General features: G+C 41.3%; 1 protein-coding gene across 2 annotated transcripts in view; it reads left to right on the top strand.

Moving 5' to 3' along the window:
* Nucleotides 1-19,694, top strand: part of LOC119719995 (kinesin-like protein KIF14) — a 39,957-nt gene extending 20,263 nt beyond the window's left edge. For both annotated transcript variants that reach the window (XM_038189489.1, XM_038189490.1), the window contains exons 25-28: nt 388-546; nt 1,192-1,332; nt 13,442-13,676; nt 17,289-19,694. In XM_038189489.1, the coding sequence (XP_038045417.1) occupies nt 388-546; nt 1,192-1,332; nt 13,442-13,676; nt 17,289-17,584 (831 nt within the window). In that variant the 3' untranslated portion in view covers nt 17,585-19,694. The remainder of the gene's footprint in view (nt 1-387; nt 547-1,191; nt 1,333-13,441; nt 13,677-17,288) is intronic.
* The last annotated feature ends 1,238 nt before the right edge of the window (nt 19,695-20,932 follow it).

Below are 20,932 nucleotides of genomic sequence, written 5' to 3'. Positions count from 1 at the left end.
AGAATCATTTCCAAAGATGCGTCTAACTTTGGAAAATTTACGTTAGTAGTTCGTTTTTAATTCGGGGAAGCCGTAAATTGGTTGCTCGCAAGCACTGACACGACGTACATGTGCACGCGCGGTTCAGTGCGTAACATCGCGTAGCTGCAATCGGCTGAATGAGAACGTGTCCCGGATGCTGATTTCGGGTGCAATTCAAATCATGACTCGGCAACTTTTGAATTGAAATCGAGATCCTAGAATATTGTTTTTTCGGAATATACAGCATTCACTGAGCTGAAACTTCATCAGATTAGTTGTTCAGCACCCTTCTTTAGATTTTGAGCACTTTTGTTGCTTCAAACGAAAAAAATGCACAAATGACAAGTAATTGTTTCTTTCCTTCAGGGTTGTGACGGTGACATCGACAGCATGATCACCGAAGCCCACACTCAGATAGCACAGTGCCTGGTCTTCCTCGCTAAGCTCGTGGGAGAGGTCTCCATGAACGCCGGCTTGAACGTTGTGACTTTCAAAGACAGGGACGATCAGCAGGACCACAATGCAGTAAGTTCGCTTAAGGTCTGCAAGTATATGATTACTTTTTGGATCTTTTAAAGGTTTCCGTTTTTGGCTTTGATTTTGATGGCTATGACTTATCATTGACTTACCTTTTCAGAACATGGTTCCTGACATTATTTTCACCAAACAGGTGCAAACAGTATTGGGATTGACTTATGATGACTTATGATTGACTTATGATGACTTATGATTGACTTGTGACACTTGTAATTTACTAATGATGACTTGTGAATGGCTTACGGTGACTTATGATTGGCTTGTGATGACCTTGATTGGCTTGTGATGACTTATGATTGACCTGTGATGATGTACGATTGACTTATTATAACTTATGGTTGGCTTATGATTGACTTGTGATGACTTGTGATTGACTTATGTTTGACTTATGATTGACTTGTGATTGACTTATAATGACTTATGATTGAGTTATGATTGGCTTGTGATGACTTGTGATGGCTTTTGATTTGCTTATGATGACTTACGATTGATGTATGGTGACTTATATTGGCTTGTGTTGACTATGATTGGCTTGCGATGACTTACGATTGACTTGTGATGACTTGTGAGGGCTTCACTACAACTCTGGATAAGAAAGACTTGAGGAAATTGCAATTATATATTGTCTTACAGGTGGACCCAGAGTTGAAGCAAGGCTTCCTCAACGGAGCCGACGTCTTGGTCGACAAGACCCTGCAGCAAGGACTGAAAGCTGTGACCAGCTGTGAGGCCGACCTGCAGGTCATGCTGGGACCAGACAGCCGTCTGCCCAAGGTGAGTCTATTATAAAAATCTGATGCCTTGTGATTGAGTTGCGATGACTTATGATTAGGTTGTGAACTTATGATTGAGTTGTGATGACTTGTGGTTGACTTGTGGACTCCATGTATGGACAATAGAGGGCGCTGTGTCACTTGGAACTTGTGATTTGTGATTGAGTTGTGATTGACTAGTGGTAGCTCGTGATTGGCTTGTAATTGCCTTGTGATTGACTTGTGATGGCTTGTGACTGACTTGTGATAATTTGTGATGACCTTTGATGACTTTGTGGTGGGTTGTGATGACTTGTGATTGACTGGTGGACTCCATGTTTGGACAATAGAGGGCGCTGTGTCACTTGGCTCTTGTGATTGAGTTGTGATTGACTTGTGATAACTTGCTATGACTTGTGATTGACTTGTGATGGCTTGTGAATGACTTGTGACGACCTTTGATGACTTTGTGGTGAGTTGTGATTGACTTGTGATTGACTGAGTTTTTTGGGCTTTTTTACATGCATTATGGTCTATTCCATAGAATTAATGCTGAGACTGTTCTTTTATAATTTTCTTATTTTTTTTCTTGAAATTTACTTTAAAATTAAAAAATTGTTATCAACTTTTCCCTCCAATACCCATTTTTTGGGGGCAACTATTGCGATAGGTATGAATACTACTAGACAAATTTGTTGAAACATTCTTTTGTATTGATGTACATTTAGTTAAGGCCCAGAGCCAAAAACATAACCTTTTTATCCTACATTGTAATAGCAGCGAAACAATAATTATTCTCCTGAAATTTGTTATCTGTAACTTTGATTTAAATTCCTCATTTGACAAAACCTGGAAAGAAACGTCCCCCGTGACATATCAGCCCCGTTGTATTTTTAGGCAAACCTCACAGCGTCGTTCCTTTACAGAACTTGGACGCTGTCAATTTCAATGACGTTCAATGCCAGTGTGACATTTTTTTTTTTACCCGAGGAATCCAGCCTCGTCAGGCGTTTGCCCGCGGGTACTTAAATGGCAGTTAACCCGTTTCGTATCGGGTTATTCCGATCGTAAAGGCTCGCCGACATGAATGGGATTTAATGGGAGTTCCACCTGTGTCTCTCTTGTCAACTGTCCGTTGACAAATTAGCCGCGATATTGCTAATGTCGGACCTAACTGATAGGTCTTCAATTTTGTTTGTCATACATTTGTAAGGGGGGGGGGGGGAGAGATTAAACAAGGGGTAACTTTGAGAAATGGCCCACAGTTTTTCTTGTTTGATTTAAAGTTTTTGTTCAAAAATACGGACGAGGCAAGGTAGTTATGCTAGTCCCAGAGTGCACACAAAATTTCAGTTTACATGTGTGGCTTTACGATAGAGGACAGACACAAAGGGAGAACAAAAGATCCTCTCAGTCCTCGAGCGTTGGGTCTTTTGTTGAAAACTGTCCTCGATCGTAGGGTTATGTGCTTAGTCTATTGGAGAGTGTTATATTACAGGGACAAAGGGAAACACAATGCATTGTCCTCGGGCGTATAAGAAACTGTGATTCAGAATGGCTGTTCACTGGAAGTCTTTTCATGCATCTGGTCTACATAGTGGGCTGGATTAAGCCCATTCATTGGCGTTACGGGGGAATCCTATATGATAGCACTGCCCGGCTCACAAGCGACAGTCTGTTAGTCAGTCTGTGAGTCAGTCGGTCTGTCAGGGAGTCAGTTTGTCAGTCAGTCAGTCAAACTATTGCACTGCCTTGCTCTCTTATAGCAGATAAACTCGTAATGGTAACAAAAATACCTATGTAGGGTTAAAAACATAGTCAACTATTCATGTACATGTAAAAAAAATTGTGTGTTTATGGTTGCGCCTGAACATTATCCAGTTAGGCTAGTTACGTACCGGTAAGTAGGATAAATTTTGGGGTTTTTGGGTGGAATTTTTTTAACACCTGTTTTATGTTTGACTGTACCGGTAGGTATTTTGTACTTAATTTGTTTACTTTAGGGTTTAATTGTTTGTGTGTCGCCTAGACAAAGTTATTGTATGACCGGTATGCCGTAGACCTGTATGTTAAAGTTTTGAAAAACATGTATAACTTCTACATACTGTCTTGGATTTTGATGAAATTTTGATGATTGGATCTTGTCAGCTGGTAAATAATTGTGTAAACCTTGCAATTGTCTCCAAAATATTATAGCCACCCTCTAAAAAACAAAAAAAACAAAAGTGTAGGAAGTCCTGGCCCAGTCAACAGTAACCCAGAGGCTGGCTCTAAACCAGGATTTTACTTTAAACCACCCCCTTCGCTCCTCCCCACCCCCAACAAAAACACACACCAATAAAACCATCACAATGATGCAGCAAACTTCAGCCCATCAAGGCGAGTTGTCCACTGGGACTGATCCTCACCAACAACATTTGTTACTTGATCCGCTGGTCTATTACCCACAAATTAATTCCTGATCCCAACGGCGGGGAAACCAAATACCCCTTATCCTTTCCTGCCAGGTTGCCCCCCCCCCCAACATTTGTTTGCCCCGCCCCTTCTCCCCCAATCCATCACTGTAATCGTTTGACATTGACTTCTTGAACGGGAATCAAAATAGGATCATGCAACTTCTGCGGGTCAGGCCATGAGAAATTTATGTTTCTCGGCCCTGTTTGTTAAAAAAAAATAATAATGGCCACTCCACATTTAAAGTTTTATACAATGTAACAGACTTGAGTTTTGCTTGATGGAGATAGCATGGTCACCTGACCAATGGCTAGGATCTGATTGGTTAATGCGCTGTGTTTGATTGACAGTCCGTGCGGTTGTTGATCAATTCAATTCCAAACTTTACCAACTTTTAGGAAGAAATTGTCCAAAAGTGTTGGCAAGAAAATATTTTTGACTGAAGATGGTTCAGTTCAAGGAAAAATGTTGGTTTAATTTAGGTAAACATTTACCAACTTTTTAGAAAGAAATTGTCCAAAAATGTTGATAGTACACGTAAATAGGAAGAAACTGTTCTAAAGCGTTGACGGGAAAGTATTTTTGACTGAAGTTGGTTCAATTCAGGAAAAAATTTTGGATCAAAAGATGGTTAAAAAAATACCAACTTATAGGAAAAAATGTCCAAAAGTGATGCCAGAAAAATGTTTTTGACTAAAGTTGGTTCAGTTCAGGAAACACAATTCAGGTAACAATTTACCAATTTTTAGGAAGAAATTGTCCAAAAATGTTGGCAGTAAATAGTTTTGGCTGATGTTGGTTCAGTTCAGGTAAACATTTGGTTCAATTCAGGTAAATAAAAGTTCACCAGCTTTTAGGAAGAAATTGTCCAAAAGTGTTGGCAGGAAATATTTTTAACTGAAGTTAGTTCAGTGCTGGTAAAAATTTGGTTCAATTCAGGTACCAACTTTTAGGGGGGGGGGGAATGGTCCAAAAGCGTTGGCAGTAAATATCTTTCATTGAAGTTGGTTCAGTTCAGGAAAAAAAATTGGTTCAAATCAGGTAAAAAATTTCCAACTTTTAGAGAAAAAAAATTGTCCAAAAGTGTTGGCATGAAAATATTTTTGACTGAGGGTGGTTCAGACCGTGAACAACTGCCCTATTTTTAGAAAAGGCAGCTCTTTTTTTTTTACTGTCTTTTAGGGTTGGGGTTATAAAACAACATCTACATCTTCCCTGGCCCATCCAACTCTTACAAAAAAAATAACTCAGCTTGTCTTGAGGTTCAGTGGCAATGCTCAAGTTTTTATTTTAGGATTGACCAATTTTAATGTCACGCCCGTAATTGTGTTCAGCGATACATTCTTGGCAATGGATTGGAACTTCCGTTGTAATTAAATTCACGCTGACGTCTTCTCTTTGCTGACGTTGAGTGGATCATCTTTCAGCTATTTGTAAAGGAAGAGCATTGGACAGTTATAATTTCAGGTCCAGGTGTTTTGAATCGAAGCGGATTAGGCGGGCTCCAACAGTCATTTTATTATTGAGCCATCCCACAATATTTGTTGCGCAGTTGATAGGAAAAAAAGATCAAGTACACAGCAATCTGCAGAATCTAGAGCTGCAAAAATTTCCTGAGTGTTAAAGTTTTGTTGACTAAAAGAATGGTTACCTGCTAATATGCTGCATGATGTCTACTGAGTATGACTGGTTCTCTGCTTATTTTGTGTTTAGCATATCACCTTGCTAAGCAGTTTGTTTACTACTTATTAGCTGCTCCGCTATATGGGACCTGGATCTCTAAACCTTACATGTTGGTACTTTGTATTGTAATTTGCCATGCAAGTATCCCAAAGAATGACTTCATATGATTTTTTTTATTTGTTGGGTAGGTAGTTTGCTTTATAATCAGTCTTGGAGGATGACTGCAATTAAAGCAGTGCATCAGAATGATAAAATCTAATAAGATTTAGAGACAGGGACAAAAAAGTGGACCCCAAATAAGTTTCTTGAGTTGGTAAACAGTTTGCTAGGGAGCTTACCCCCAAAATGTCTCTTCGTTGACAAAAAGGGTTAGAGCAGCTTGTGATGAAACTGTTTCCACGTAAGGTTTTGCTGGAACCAAAGCTCCTGCCTTTATTGTCCTCTGACCGACTAACTGACTGTCTGACTGATAGACTTACTGTCTGTCACTTGTGAATTAGACTTGCTTAAGTCTCTCATTGACTGACTGTAACTTGTGAATTAGTCTGGTTGGCTATCTCGCTTACTGACTGTCACTTGTGAATTAGACTGGTTGTGTAAACTCACTGGCTGACTGACCGTCACTTGTGATTGTGAAATTAGACTGGTTACCTATTCCCATCATGTTACCACTGCAGTTTATTTTACCATCTTTTTAGCCATTCTAGACCAACTGATGATAATTTTGAGCACTCTGGCACCAGCATTACTAGGCCTGCCTGGCCTTGTTTTCTGCAGTCGAACCAATCCCCTAAGACCGAATGTTCCTTCATTCCATCATTGTTTGCAGCCCAGGATTGGACTCATAGAACAAGTGATGACAGTTTCTGTCAAGGGAGTTTCCTGTTTGCGATTTTGAGTCTCTTATTCCTATAGGGATTTACGGGTAGTATGGGAATCGGGTCCCCGATTGAAAGAAAAACACAGGTACTCGTTTCAGAAACCCAACCCCAAAATTCAAACCTCGGAAGTTGCTGTATAGAGTGTTCATGAAGCTACGTACGGTAAATACTAGTTATCGGTACCACATTGGTGCGTCAATAGAGCAAGATACAAGCGTGTAGGCCTCAGTTAGCTCAATACATGTATAGCTTCATGGTGTAAATTGCATTTTCGCAAACGTCATTAACGTGAATCTGTTTTGTTTTTTCAAATAGCCTGGTTTCCATTTTGAAAATTCTCCACAAATGACATTCAAAAACTTTCTTTTTCATTGTCTGAGAAGTTAATAAGTTGGTTATGGGTACTCGATTCCGTAATCTGAAACCGGTGCCTGACATCATGCAGCGGTCGGGTACTCGGGTGCCCGGTTCCGAGGCACAGCCCTACTTACTCCCCAAGTTCCTTCCGAGTGTTGCTCCAAGTTCCTTTGTGTGAGCATAAGGAAAGCAAACTAGGCAGGCCTAGATAAAGCTGGTCCCGTAGTACACAAGATTTTATTACATTATTCAAAGGAAGCCTTTTTGTACCTTTGGTCTACGCAATGAGCCAGATTTAGCCCATTCATTGGCGCTATGGGGTACCCCTATATGATAGCACTGCTCGACTCCCAAGTGAGAGTCGGTTAGTCAGTCAGTGGGATAGGTACAGAGAGACACAAGCCTTGCCCTGGGGACCAGCACAAATATCTAATTCAAACCAAAGCTTCAACTAAAATGTTAAATATGAGGCATCTCAATTTGGAGATATTTATAATAAATCTAACTTTTTTTTGCAGTTTCCATGATAGTGTGCTTACTTTGCAGGACACTTTGCTACATGTAAATATGAAATTTGCGTGATTGACAGATAACTAGCCAAACAGCTGAACAGCACAGAAATTAACAACACCGAAATCTTTGCTCTACAAAGAGCCCTGTTCAAATCCCATGCAGACCAAAGCCTTTTGCGGCTGGCTACTTTGTCGGTTCCCAAACAAATCCCTTCACAAAACCCATCCATAACCCTGCGCCCCTAACCAGAGCGCACCCTCTACCATCCATCTGTGTCTCCCCGACCGACCCCTCAGGAAAAGCACCCCAGTTGAAATCGGCAAATCAAATCTCGTTTCTGATCCCACAATCATTTTTACCAAAAAGAACAGAAAAAAAAGCTTGGGAATTTATCTTGTCGCTACTTTTCAGAAGCCCCATCAGTCCGTCTTGACCTTGCGGTAATTGTTTCATTTCCTGCCCAAGTTTCACCAACATCTTTTTTTTCTTTTCTTTTTTTAGCTCTAGTTTCATGTAGGCCTATTTCTTTTTATTCGTCTTTCCTAATTTTTTCCCCCATTGGAGCTGGCAGATGGTTTGACCTTGCGGTATTGTTTCATGTCCTGCCAATGTTTCACCAACATCTTTTTTTCCCCTTCTTTTTTGTTAGCTCTAGTTTCATCTATTTCCTTTTTTCCTCTTCCCTAATTTTGTTTTCCCATTGGAGCTGGCAGATGGTTTGACCAGTGCTTGAGGGATGGTAGCCTGAATCTGGTCAAGACAGTTTCTGAGTTGCCACCTCCCCCAGTTTGAGCTCTTGGGACTTTGGTCGTTTTTTTATTGACTTGGGAGGAAAAGAAATTATTTGTGTGTGAAATTGTAGACGATTGTTTTTTGGATGCAGTGGAAGTAATCAATTACGTTTGATGATATCGCCCGAAGCTCAAAGCGAAACGTGATGAGGAAATTGCTTGCGCTGTCGCATACGCTTGTTTCTTAATACACTCAAGCCTAAATTCCTTGAGCTGTGTTAGCAGGAAAAAATTGCTAAGCGAAGTTTCTTAACCAACTGAAAGTAAAAAATTAAAATTAAAACCAAACAGAAAAACATTGGGTTTTGCACTTTACCAACATTTTTTTTATAAACACTGCATACTTGTTGTCCACGGGATTGCCAGAAGAAATTCACTAGCTTACTCGGGTGGGACTCGAACCCAGGACCTCCTGCTAAATGCTTGTGCAGAGGTCTTACCACTCAACTACCGAGCTTGCCGGGGTCGGCTGGCAGGCTGGTTCGAATCTGTTATGTACATCTCATTGATATTTTGATTATTTGGCTAATAATTTATTTTTAAAGGAAACTGTGTGCATAAAAGTGATGTCGTACCAAATATTTAACTAACTTCAAGGCCAACAATTCATTGAGTAGGCACACAGAACACATACACACTTTCAACTAGGTCAAAAATACTGCCACTGAAAATATTGGAATGAACAGAATGGCACATTGCCTCCCCTTCCCCTTCCCTCTCCCCTCCCTCCCCCCTCCCCCCAGTAAACAGAGATCCTTTTTCACAGCATGTGCCTTTAATTGCAAAACAGGAAGTAACATATTCCCCTGTTTTCCGTTTTGCAGTGGAGGGGGAGGGGGCTGGGAGTTTTCAGGTAAATTTAGAACTTCTGGTATTGAATCTTTTTAAAACAAAGTACGGTAGCTGTTAGTAACACTGTTTGATAGAGTTACAAGATCGAAGCCTGATAGTATCATGTTTCAGGTTTTGAAGGACCAATTTTTATTGGTAGTGACAGTTTCTGTTATAGAGCCTCAGTCTGTGACTGAAACTTTTTTCCCTTCAAAATCTCAGCTTTGTTTCTGACATTGGCATCAGGTTTCAGGCCCTTTTTTTTCTTTCTCACAAGTGCGTGCATTACTGTCAGTGTACTGTGTTTATGAAAGTCAGTGAAGGGCAAATTGCATTCATGGGGAGGACAATTTTTTTATATAAAGTGCCTATATTGTTTGGTAGCAGAAAAACATAAATACAAATCTAAACGAAAACAAGAGGTGTTGCAGCTGGGTTTCCGAAAAGTCCCCCCCCCCCAAAAAAAAAATCGGGATTGCTTATGTTGCTATTGTAGCATTGTGACTTTGGGCATGATCCCTGGCTACATGGCATATATACGTGTATGAGTTAATGGCTTCTGACGAGTGCCCCTTGAACAAAGTCATTGACAAAATGGGAATGGCCAACATACATTGTAGGGCTGGATAGCTCAGTTGGTAGAGCACCGGAATGGCAATCCAGGGGTCGCAGGTTCAAACCCCGCTCCGGTCAATTTCTTTGTTCATCTTTTAAATGACATTTTGTGTAATGCACCGGCCTATACTAGTCAGTTTCCCTTTGTGATTTATTTTAAATTATTTGATTAAATTAAATTTATTTAATTTAGTTGATTAAATTTAAAAAAAAAAATACACTGTTGTGTTTACTATTCAGATTCATGATTTTAGGCACCTAAGTTGCCACATTTTCAGAAACATCAAATTGTCTATAAAAATTGAGCCAAATTGAGTGTTTTCAGTCATTCCCCTGTTGTCTCATCAAGACCCAACATGTTTCTTAATCAGGCATGCAACTTTTCCTTGGATCCACTGATTTCCTCATGTTTTTTTTCTTCTCATGAATGCCATTACAAATTGAAAAATTCTGTACAAAGTCTTGTGTGGGTTGGAGTTTCGTCAGTTTTTTCCAAATTCCCAGTTATATGCCTGCTCTTTGGAATTGTTCCTTGTTCCCATTTGGTAACCCATTTCTTTGATCCCACCTCTGGCTAATGTCAATCTCCCCCTGAATAAAAACTGGCCTCCCCATTTTTTTTAACAGCCCCCTTTTGGCCCAGCCAGATTGTTAATCTCCGATTATGAAGGCCAAAGTTGGCCACATATTGCTCTACTTTTTTGAGTAGATGTCAATAGTTTAATAAGTCTCAATTGGCCATTTGTGGGGGTTGGGTGAACAATTTGAGTTACGACTTTGCAGTAACTTAAGAGTAGACAAGAAAGAATTTCATTCTGTGTACTGTCTTTGATGAGAAAAACAAGCGTCCAAAAAAAAAATCCATAGGAAAGGACCTTGGTTTTTAGGGGGGCCATGTGCAATATGCAACATTGCAAGCAGGCATGGGAAACTACAGTGAGTGGATGCGCGGAGTCTTGGGTAGGTTTGTGGGCGGCTGGGCATGACCTAAGTACTAGAGAAATAACGAGTTAAATTTTTTAATTTTAGGTTTTTTCGCTGGTTCAATAGAGCCTTTGTCTCACTGACTGACTGACTGACTGACTCCCCGACTGACTCCCCGACTGACTCCCCGACTGATTTACTCCCCGATTGACTGACTGACTTACTGCATGACTGACTTACTGCATGACTGACTTTCACGTTTGAGCTGGGCAGTGCTATCTTATAGGATCACCCCGTAATGCCAACGAGTGGGCTAATCCAATCCATTGTGTAGACCAGATGCATGAACAGACTTCCAGTGAATAGCCATTCTGAATCAATTGAATGGAATGTTGTACTCTGGGACCAGCTTTACACCAGGCTTACCTAGTTCCTTTCACAGATGCAACTTGTGTTCTTCCAGGGTTTTATTTTTCAGTGCTGTCTTAGTGTTTGTAAAAGCTCCAGAATATGTTATTTTTTTCACAAGTTTGCTAGGGTGGGATTCGAACCCACAGCTTCTGGTTAACTTATGCAGCTATCTTAACAACTCGACTGTACCACAGAGTTTATCTTCAAGATCAATTTTTTGAAGACCTATGCAAATTTTTAACATTGGGTTTAATTTTTGTACCAAAATGGGCATTAGATTAGACAGTATATAAATGAACAATTGCAAGTTTAATTTGCAGTTCTAGATAATTTTTTCTTGTTAAATCTAAACTAATATGTGTCATTGTTATGTGGCAATTGCGAATAAATCAAATTAAATAACTGTGTGCTGACTATGGTTCCATCAACTGAAAGTGGCGTGACTTTTCCTGTGAAATCGTAAAAACCTCCCAAAACTGTGCCAGTGTTCCACATTACCACAGCCTCTGCAGTTTGTCAACAAGTCACTTCCAACATAACAAGGCCATAGATTTACGACCAGGTAATTGGGCCCGTCTGGCTGCACAGCCCAAATACACCCATATATCACACCTGCTAATGAGTCTGTCCAGAAGGGGACCAGACTATTAGTACAAGGGGTAGCTTTATTACATACTTGACCCCTTAAAAATCCAGGGCAAGTATTTAGACATCAGGAAGGTATTAATTAGAAGGGGGCGGATTAAAGGGGTGAGGGTTTTTTTGGTAGAGGTTTGGTCAGTGCTGGAGAACTCTTGGGTATTGTTAGCAGTTTTAAACGCATGTAGGATCAGTTGATTTCTTGCATTTTGTTGGTTTCCTATAATAACACCGCTCAGAATCCAAAAGAGGAATGGCCAAAATATAACCTATTAAAGTTTCAGCTCAGTGGATATTACACTTTATATCGAGAAAACAGTGAAAAACCATGCACAACCTTTTTGATCACAAAACATGATTTTGTCCATAGCATGCACCCAGTATTTCCAAAAATCAGTCAACTGACTGATCGTTGGAAATCACCTACATGTACGGTTCTTGATTTCTTCTAAATGACAGCAAGCCAGACGAAATAATTTCAAGAGGTGTTTAGACCCAGTACAATTTTTATTGAAGTAAGCCTTTTGATAATAATTTGGTAGGTTGCTTTTGGGATATGATCCTACTTTTCTGCACACCAATATACCCATGTACGGTAGCTATCAGAAGGCAAGAATTACAGTGTGCACAAGTGTGACCATTCATTCTAATCCATCTATTTTTGCCCAGACCTGCCCGCAATATTGTCCCCACTGACAAAGCAATTCCAAAACTTGATTCTTTAAACAATCCTGACAAGTTTGAAGTTGACACACTTCGTTCAATTCCTACTCCAGTTTTATACCTTGTGACTTCACTTAAGGCCAAAAAACACAATAAAACTACCAATGCTAGTCCATAAATTTGGCATTTTTTTATATTTGAGCTAAGCTTGTTGGTATCTTAACAGTTCAGCGGGGACACCGGGCGATAAATCTATTACCAGTCCACTTTCTGAATAGCATTGAGCAGGGGGTTGGACGGTAATTCAGACCTGTCACAGCCGTCCCATGAATTACTGCCCAGCCAGGACACAAAAACTATTCCCTGGATCTGGCTGGGACCCAGGGAACCATAAAAATCATTAGGTGGCCTGGGAAATGTTGCTTTTTTTTTATAAACTTAGTATAAGGTCAGATGTGGTTTGGGAAAAAGGAATTTGATTGAATTAGGGCAATTAAGGGTCGGAGTAATTCCTGGAAGAAATTCAGGTTGAAATTCAAGTGCTTGGAACGTGAAGAACAGTATTGGACTTGTGAATGAAAGGTTTGGGGAAACACCATGTGCGAATAATTTCTCAAATAAGAGAATGGTTCTGAAAAGAACCAGAGGTTTATACTCGACGTTCCAGTCAGTATGCTCTGACCATCTTCTGTGAACTTTTTTTTCCTTTTCATTAAATCGACCAAAAAAACCCACTTCTGCTTGATGGGTTATATTCATATTTTAGGAGGTTGTAATTTTATAGTTGCTGATTCAGAAAATCTCAAAACCTCGAAATGGTCAGTTCCACAATGTACAAAGTAATGCCTGCTGGGTGCATCCATGTTTGTACACAAACCTATGGAGACCTAGAAATTGTGTACGTTTATTTGCATATCTGCATTTGTATTCCATATCGGTGCGTCATCGAAGCCGATACGCAAAAAAAACGAAACGCACGATCAGCAAAGGAGCGTGTCATTTTGCTCTGCGCAAACAGTGCAACGCGTGTGCATTTCCGCTGCAGCGTTGATTGTATTTATTTTTTTTTACCGTAACACGCGTAAGACGTTTGTGTACGTCCTACTTGCGCGTTGCATTTAGAGAACACTTTTAAAATTTGATCCATCTAATTTTATTATGTTCTACAAACATGCACATGAATTTAAAATGTCTGCGCCCAGGACGGCTTCAAAGCGTCTCCGCGTGCAAGAATGAGGAGTTGGCGCTCTAGTAATTTAACATAGAAAGATGGTTCCACTCCAAAATGGCTTCACGTAGCCTCGGTATGAGAAAAACTTTGTGGAAGCCGGTCTCATCTCATAAAATTAATTTTATTTTTAACCTGCAGTTAGCTGACGACACTTTGCAGCACTGCCTAAACGCCACCACCTCGGCCAAAATCCTTCTCCACAAGTGCCAGGACGTCCAGTTTGAGCTGGCCAGTGTGCTGGACGGGCGGGACAAGCGGCCGGACAGCACCTACGGCCGCAGCTACCACAGAGCCAATCGGCTCATCTCACAGGCCGCAGAGCTGACCGATCACGTCTGCGCCATCAACGAAGTCACAAGTCCACTTGTAGATGGTAAGTTTATAGCTATTGATATTGCTACAAAATGTTTTTGGGGGGTAGTACTTTCGTCAGTATCATTAATCATAGGCAAAAATTGTTTTTGGGGAGGCGGGGATGGGGATGATATATCCCCTCCCCGCTTTTCAACCCCCCCCCCCCCCCCCCACAGATTTTGTGGTGAGAAACCAAAAAAAAATTGCAGATGTACGAAATACTAGACCATGCATGCCGTTGACTAATGTGCAGCATGTACCTTTCTGGATGTCTAAAAAGATCAGACGTGTAATCCCGGTATCTTAAAAGATCATGTACACTCATCGTGTCTAAGCCAATTTCGTTCCAACCCCTCCCCCCTCACCCTAATGTCAAAGAATTTCAAGGATCAAAGAATCAAAAGACCCACAGTCCCAGTCATCTGGCTGGTCTGATGACCAGACATTCACTTGTGTAGAGCCACACTACGAGCGTCTGCGACCCCACGCTAGCCAATCTGAGTCGACATTTGAAACTTGTGATGTCACTTCCATCAGGAATGTGGACTATGTGGACAAAGCTGTTGATTAGTCAATTTGGCCGCCAACTTTTTTGTCCCGCAACAACGGTTTACAGAAGACCCGATAGAAGGCGCCCGCTGAATGGTCAGAATCTCGAGTTCAAGACACAGTCTTGTGTTTGTTTTGCATAATTAATCGCGTCTGATATATATCCTTAGCATGCTCTAGCCAATCTGAGTCAACTTTTGAAACTTGTGATGTCACTTCCATCAGAAATGTGGACTAAGCTGTTGATAAGTCAATTTGGCCGCCAACTTTTTTGTCACGCAACAACGGTTTATGGAAGACCCGATAGAAGGCGCCCGCTGAATGGTCGGAATCTCGAGTTCAAGACACAGTCTTCACAGTGTTTGTTTTGCATAATTAATCGCGTCTGATATATATCCTTAGCATGCAAATTGTATGCGACCCTGCACTAGCCAATCAGAGTCAACTTTTAAAATTGTGATGTCATTTTAATCAGAACTGTGGACTAAGCTGTTGATTAGTCAATTTGCTGCCTTGTTTTTTTGTAATACAACAATAGTTTACAGAAGACCTGACAGAAGGCGCCCACTGAACGGTACAAATCTCAAGTTCAAGACACAGTCTTGTGTTGGTTTTGCATAATTAATCGCCGAATCTGCGCAAATATCATAGACGCTTGTGTGCAAGCAGATATTCCATAAACTAGTCACTGGTTGGCACACAGACAAATTTGGCCGTAGGGCTGTGCTGAATGTACTGAATATTTGAATATTCAATCTTCAACCAAATATCCGAATAGCATTTTTTTTCTTCGAAAAATGTGAGCGGTCTCCAGCAGATGATGTAAAAGGTCCACAATGTTTAATCGTATCTGAGTGGTTTTATTAGTTGTTAAATGCCGCACCTTTGCTGAAAGCCACTTTCACACGTTATTTGAAAGCTTCTGTGAGGATAAGTAAGATTTGAGGCTTTGCATGGTGGAGATACTAAATAATGAAAGGTTTGCGGAAACACCATGTGCGAATAATTTCTCAACTATTAAGAGAATGGTTCTGAAAAGAACCAGAGGTATAAACTCGAGTATTCACTTTCTTAGAGTTTAGGCACTCTCCTGAAGACGGTCAGAGCATACTGACCGGAACGTCGAGTTTATACCTCTGGTTCTTTTCAGAACCATTCTCTTAGTTGAGAAATTATTCGCACATGGTGTTTCCGCAAACCTTTCATTACTTCTGTGAGGAGTATTAGCTGAAATTTCTTCTTCATAATCGGTCAAATATCAGCCATTCTGCTACCTGTTCTGTCTATTATTTTAGAAAGCTCTCTGACAATTTTCGACAATTTGTCAACTCAAATTACGATTGGCCTGTTTAGGTTGGAAAAGTGTTGAACTTGATCAGTGCATTTAAAACTAAATTTTCCAGTATTCCATCAAGTGTAGGCCTGGGCAAGTAGTGGATTTTTCTACTCGTAAGTAGTCAAGTACTCGCGAGTAACCGAATTCCCATAAAAGCAGAAAAATACGTTGGTGTGACGTAAAGTAACTTATAAGCAAATAGCTTGCAAGTCACACCACATTCTTCAGCACTGAGATATCCTTACTGTGCGACGCTTTGGGTCATTTACATGAATTTTGGGGTTTTTTTGGACGAATGGAATCCTAGGGAGAGAGAGGTGGAGGGAGTGATTCCCTGTTTGCTGGGGACGTATTAAGCCGTGAACCCTAAACCCTAAATTGCTACTCACGAGTACCTGCTTCTACTCACGCCAGGATGAATACTCAAGTACATGTACCGGTAGATGAAAAAAAAACGACAAGTAGAACAACGAGTGGCATAAACTGCTCGCAAGTACTCGAGTAATCAAGTTACTCGGCCAGCAGTAATCAAGTTCAAGTTGGAATAATCGAATTACTATTTTTTTTCAATGCAATGGCCTATCCCTTGAGGCCAATGCAAAAACAGAAAAAGAAACAGGATGACTAAACAATACTTCACAACAAAGCCCCTTGTGAAATAAATCCACCCCTTGCCAACAAAAATCATGAATCATCTACCGTAACTGAGCCAGCAAAAAACAAAAAAAATATTAGCACCAGACTGTCTCGTTTGCCAAACCAAGACCTGAAGATTTAAAGAACGTATTGGGGGGAGGGGGGTGAGTGTAAAGGGCTCAGACTGAATTCCCCAAGGGAATTTTCATCGTGTCATTCAGGATGTTGTTTTTATCCCCACAGGATTAGTCGCAACCGCCCCACGGGGCTTGTTTGTTTAGTGGGTAAAGCCAGGGGGATTTCCTCTTCCGGTTTGTGGTTGGGGGCAGGAGGGGGGAGGGGAGGTTGGTGAATGACTAGATGCTTTGGCTGAAGGGGTCGCTTGGAGTGATTCGAGGACCCGCTGGGAGTTGTTAAGGTGTGAAGTACTTGACAACAACCAGAAGGAGAAGGGGGGAGCGTGGAGAGATGAGTGTACACATGATGATGCACAATTTGTCATATCTAGTCTTTCATGACATGGCATAGCGGTCATGCATGAAAGTACTTTGAGAATCCTGTTTTTTCACTGTTTTTTTTTTTAAGTGTGCTCTTAAAAAACAACAAAATTTCTCCACAGCTCTAGGTCTAGATGAGTCAATTTTCAAGGCCTCAAGGTCAGAGGTTTTTCTCGTTGTCTTTGGATTTTATAAATAAAACATATTTTTTGACAAATGAGGTGTTTTTAATTCTCAAGTTGGTTTACATGGTTTAGGATGCAGTTTAGAGGGAAATATTTTAATTCTCAAGTTGGTTTAGGATGCAGTTTAGAGGGAAATCTCACCTTTAATTTCCCGTGGTTTTTGTCAACAAGTTGGTTGTTCATTCTTTATCATATTGAGCCAACATTTTTTTTTTTTTAAGAGAAAATATTAATTCAATATGAGCCTAGTGAGTTTTCCTTCACACTTTTATTCGGGGAAATATCAGGGAAAACTCAAGGAATATCGTTTTATGTTAGTGGCGGGAAACCTACTTAAAGGGTCCTAATGATTTTTGAAAAGCCAAACAAGAAACAGCAATTTAGCAAACATTTTGATTTCATTACTTGATACCAACCATCTCAAACAGGAGAAGCCATCGACTGGAACCAACTGTCTCTCCTCGTCCACGCCCTTCACCAAACAGGCCCCGCCCTCGCTTCCGTTGCCTCCTCCTGCAGCATCCTCCCAACGCCGTCTTGCAGCGACTGTTCCTATGCCTCGGTGGAGTCCTCAGCATCATCGGACACACTGGCCTGCCGGCCCAATCACCTGGTGTCGCTCGCCGGTCAACAGCTGGCTCAGACGCTGACGAGATTCCAAGAGTTTCTTGCAAGCGAAGAGCTTAGCAAAACTCTGGATAGTACAGGTACCCAAATTGACTAGGTTGTTGTTTTATACACTTATGCTCAACCATTAAGCACTTGCACTACATTTTATTGCATTGTATTTACATTGTATCACATTTTATTACATTGTATTACATTGTATTACATTGTATTACTACTACTACCGGGACTTCTACTGCACAAGACCATCAGGGGGTTGTAGTGACCTCCAACCTCCCCTGATCAGAAGCAAGGGATCAGTAATCACTTGGGAGCAACTGGACAGTATTGGCTACCTGCTCCGGTAAGCCGGCGACGACTGCAAGGTCTTTCCAGTCAGTGGGCTGATGACCATGATGAAACTGGACGGCAACATCCAAAGCAAGTCTAGCAGGGGCCAGAGTTCGGAGGCACCTTTGACCAAAGAGGGAGCTCGTGCCGGCCGCCTCCAAGAGATTTCAGATACAGTGCTTCCAAACCCTGCTCACTGATTAACTTCCATGTTGGGGATGGAGTGGAACTACTTAATATGTAAAATGCGACGAAGACATTGCATGTGTTACATTGTATTTTTGTTTTGACAGTTTAGGGTGGTACAAGGAGTATCAAGCAGGGCGGTTTTGGGCGGTACAGGGACGGATGTGCTACAAGTCCAGTTAATAGTTCACGTGAATGCCAACTTGAAGCACATTAGCAAGGTTACCGAATTTTGACTACGTTAAAGGAACATTTACCTTTTACCCACTTAAGGTTCACTTAGTGTCCCCCTGTCACCCAATACCCAAATAAAAATGTATGGGTGTGGGTCTTGGGTTGCTACTTAATTCCCTATTAGTTAACAGTCCTTAGTATGAAAAAAGCCTCCAACTCTTGTTGTTGTAACAGGTGTTTTGCCCCCACTTATCAGGGTGCATGTGGTGTTCCCCTGTCGCCCAACACCCATATTTAATTGTATGGGTGCGGCTCTTGGTAGCTACTTGACTTTAGTTAACAGTAAAAAAATTGAGGAAAGCCTGTAGTTCTTGAGGTTATAACGGGCGCCTTATACCCAAAAATATTAAGGTGCTTGTATTGTCTGTGTCCCCCCCCCCCCCCTCAACCGGCACAAAATTTACATAGTTAACATTCATTAGTTTGAGGAACGCCCAAATTTGTTGAGGTTGTAACGGGTGCCTTACATGTATACGCATTTCTCAGGGTACTTGCTGTGCCCCCTGTCGCCTAACACCCAATTTACATGTGTCCGTGCGCTCTGCAGGTTGCGACTGGCCTAACAGTCATTAGTATGAAGAAAGCCACCAGTTCTTGAGCTTGTAACAGGTGCTTTGTACCCGCTTATCAGGGTGTGTTAGGTGTCCCCCTATCACCCAACACCCATTTAAATTTATGGGGTAGGGTGTGGCTTTTGGGTAACTACTTATCTATTACATGTAGTTAACAGTCATTAGTTTGAGGAAGGCTTGTAGTTATTGAGGCTGTAGCAGGTGGCTTATGTGCCCACTTATCAGGGAGCATTTAGTGTCCCCCTGTCACCCAGCACCTAAATTTAAAACTTTCGGGTGTGGCTCGTGGGTAGCTACATGCCTATATACTTAACTGTCATTAGTTTGAGGAAAGCCTCCAATTCTTGAGGTTTTAACAGGTGCTTTGCACCCACTTATCAGGGTGCGCTTGGTGTGTCCCCATTTCACCCAAAAGCTAGTCAATAGGCCATATTTTAGAGCGAATGAGGAATGCTGTAAAATTCCATTTTGGGAGTACCGGTACAAGCGAATTTGAATTCAAGTTTATCGATGCGAGTTTTCATGTCGCTAAAATGAAAAAGTAAACTTTGACGTGAAGTTGAATTTGCTACTGTTTTTGGAATGAAAAATGGCGTCAGGTACAACGCCCTTAATTACTCACCCCAAAATTTTGCTTTCTGTGCAGTATTCAAACGGGCCAGTTTGGTACAGTAGTACGTGCTTATTGGGGTACGTGGAGTGTCCCAACTTGTCACCCCTACGCCCAGAATTTTGGGTGTGGTTCTGGGTATTACATGTACATGTAATTGGTCTTACAAAATACAAAAGTCCCTGTTGTAGAAGTTTGAAAATCAGAGTGGCTACAATATTTTTCCTGCTTTTCGTGGTACGTGTGCTGTGTCCCCCTCCCTCCCTCCCTCCCCCCCCCCCCCCCCCCCCAACCTCTCTCTTCCCCTTCACTGTACCCTGTCGACCCCATGTCTAGATGTCTCAGTTCTTGTCTGGGGGTATTGCTACCGGCTTGCCGTGTACAGTCATAGGTCTGAGGAAAGCCCCTGACTTATGCTTGACCTAGTCTCTGAACTTGAGTGCGCTGTCATGTATCTGACCTTGAATCTACTGTAGAGACCCGACAGGGTTTTAAAGGCATAGGATCATTTGCATTTATCCCAAAAGTAAGTGAAGTCTGTCACGGGCCAATGTGGCCCATCAGGCCGGCATTTATCTCCGGTTTCAGTAGCATGAAACGACTGAGAATATTTCTACTCCCCTTGGATGGGATGCTAGTCCATCGCAGGTTACTCCCCAGCTAATGCCAGTACCCATTTACACTCCTGGGTGGAGAGGGGCAAGTGGGGGTGTAGTGGCTTGCCCAAGGACACAACATATGGCCAGCAGCTGGATTCAAACCCCTGACCCTCTGATCATGAGTCAAATATCCCAAAAGTAACCTACCGAATTATTATCAAAAAGCTTACTTGGATTAGAGATCATACTAGTACTCAACACCCCGTGAAATTGTTGCGAATGGCTTGCTGTCAGTTAGAAGAAATCAAGAAAAATAGGTGATAATATCCAATGCTCTCTTAGACTGATCATTGCAATGATCAGTCTAAGACTAAGAGAGCTATAGCTGAAATGGTGTTTCGTGATCAAAAGGTTGTGCATGGTTTTTCACTATTTTCTCAAAAAAGTGTATCCACTGAGTTGATACTTTAGCAAGTAACTGGTTTTGGACATTCTTCTTTAATTTTTTGAGTGGCGTTATTATTGGAAATGAACAAAATGCATGAAAGAGCAAATGATCGTGTATGCCTTTAAAGACTTCACAGGGTTTTAAGAAAAAGAAGTACATGTACATGTAAAGGACGTGAAGAAAAATAAGGTTGTTCTCTAGCATGCTTTCTTACACATGCCACCTCAAGGGTGAACAAAACCCATTCACCACATCGCACTAATCCCTTTGACAAGACGAGGTAAATCTAGTAAAGCCCAGGTATGCAACTTTTCCTCGGATCTGCTGATTTCCTCGTTTTTTACTTCTCATGAATGCCATTACAAATTGAAAAACACTGTACAAAGTCTTGTGTGGTTTGGAATTTCCTCGTTTTTTCTAAATTCCCAGTTGCATGCCTGAAAGCCAGAGTACATGACATTGTATT

Source organism: Patiria miniata, unplaced genomic scaffold (assembly GCF_015706575.1).
Source record: "Patiria miniata isolate m_02_andy unplaced genomic scaffold, ASM1570657v1 HiC_scaffold_9, whole genome shotgun sequence".
Lineage (NCBI taxonomy): Eukaryota > Metazoa > Echinodermata > Asteroidea > Valvatida > Asterinidae > Patiria > Patiria miniata.
Note: the sequence above shows the minus strand (reverse complement) of the source record. Positions and strands in the feature narration are given on the sequence as shown.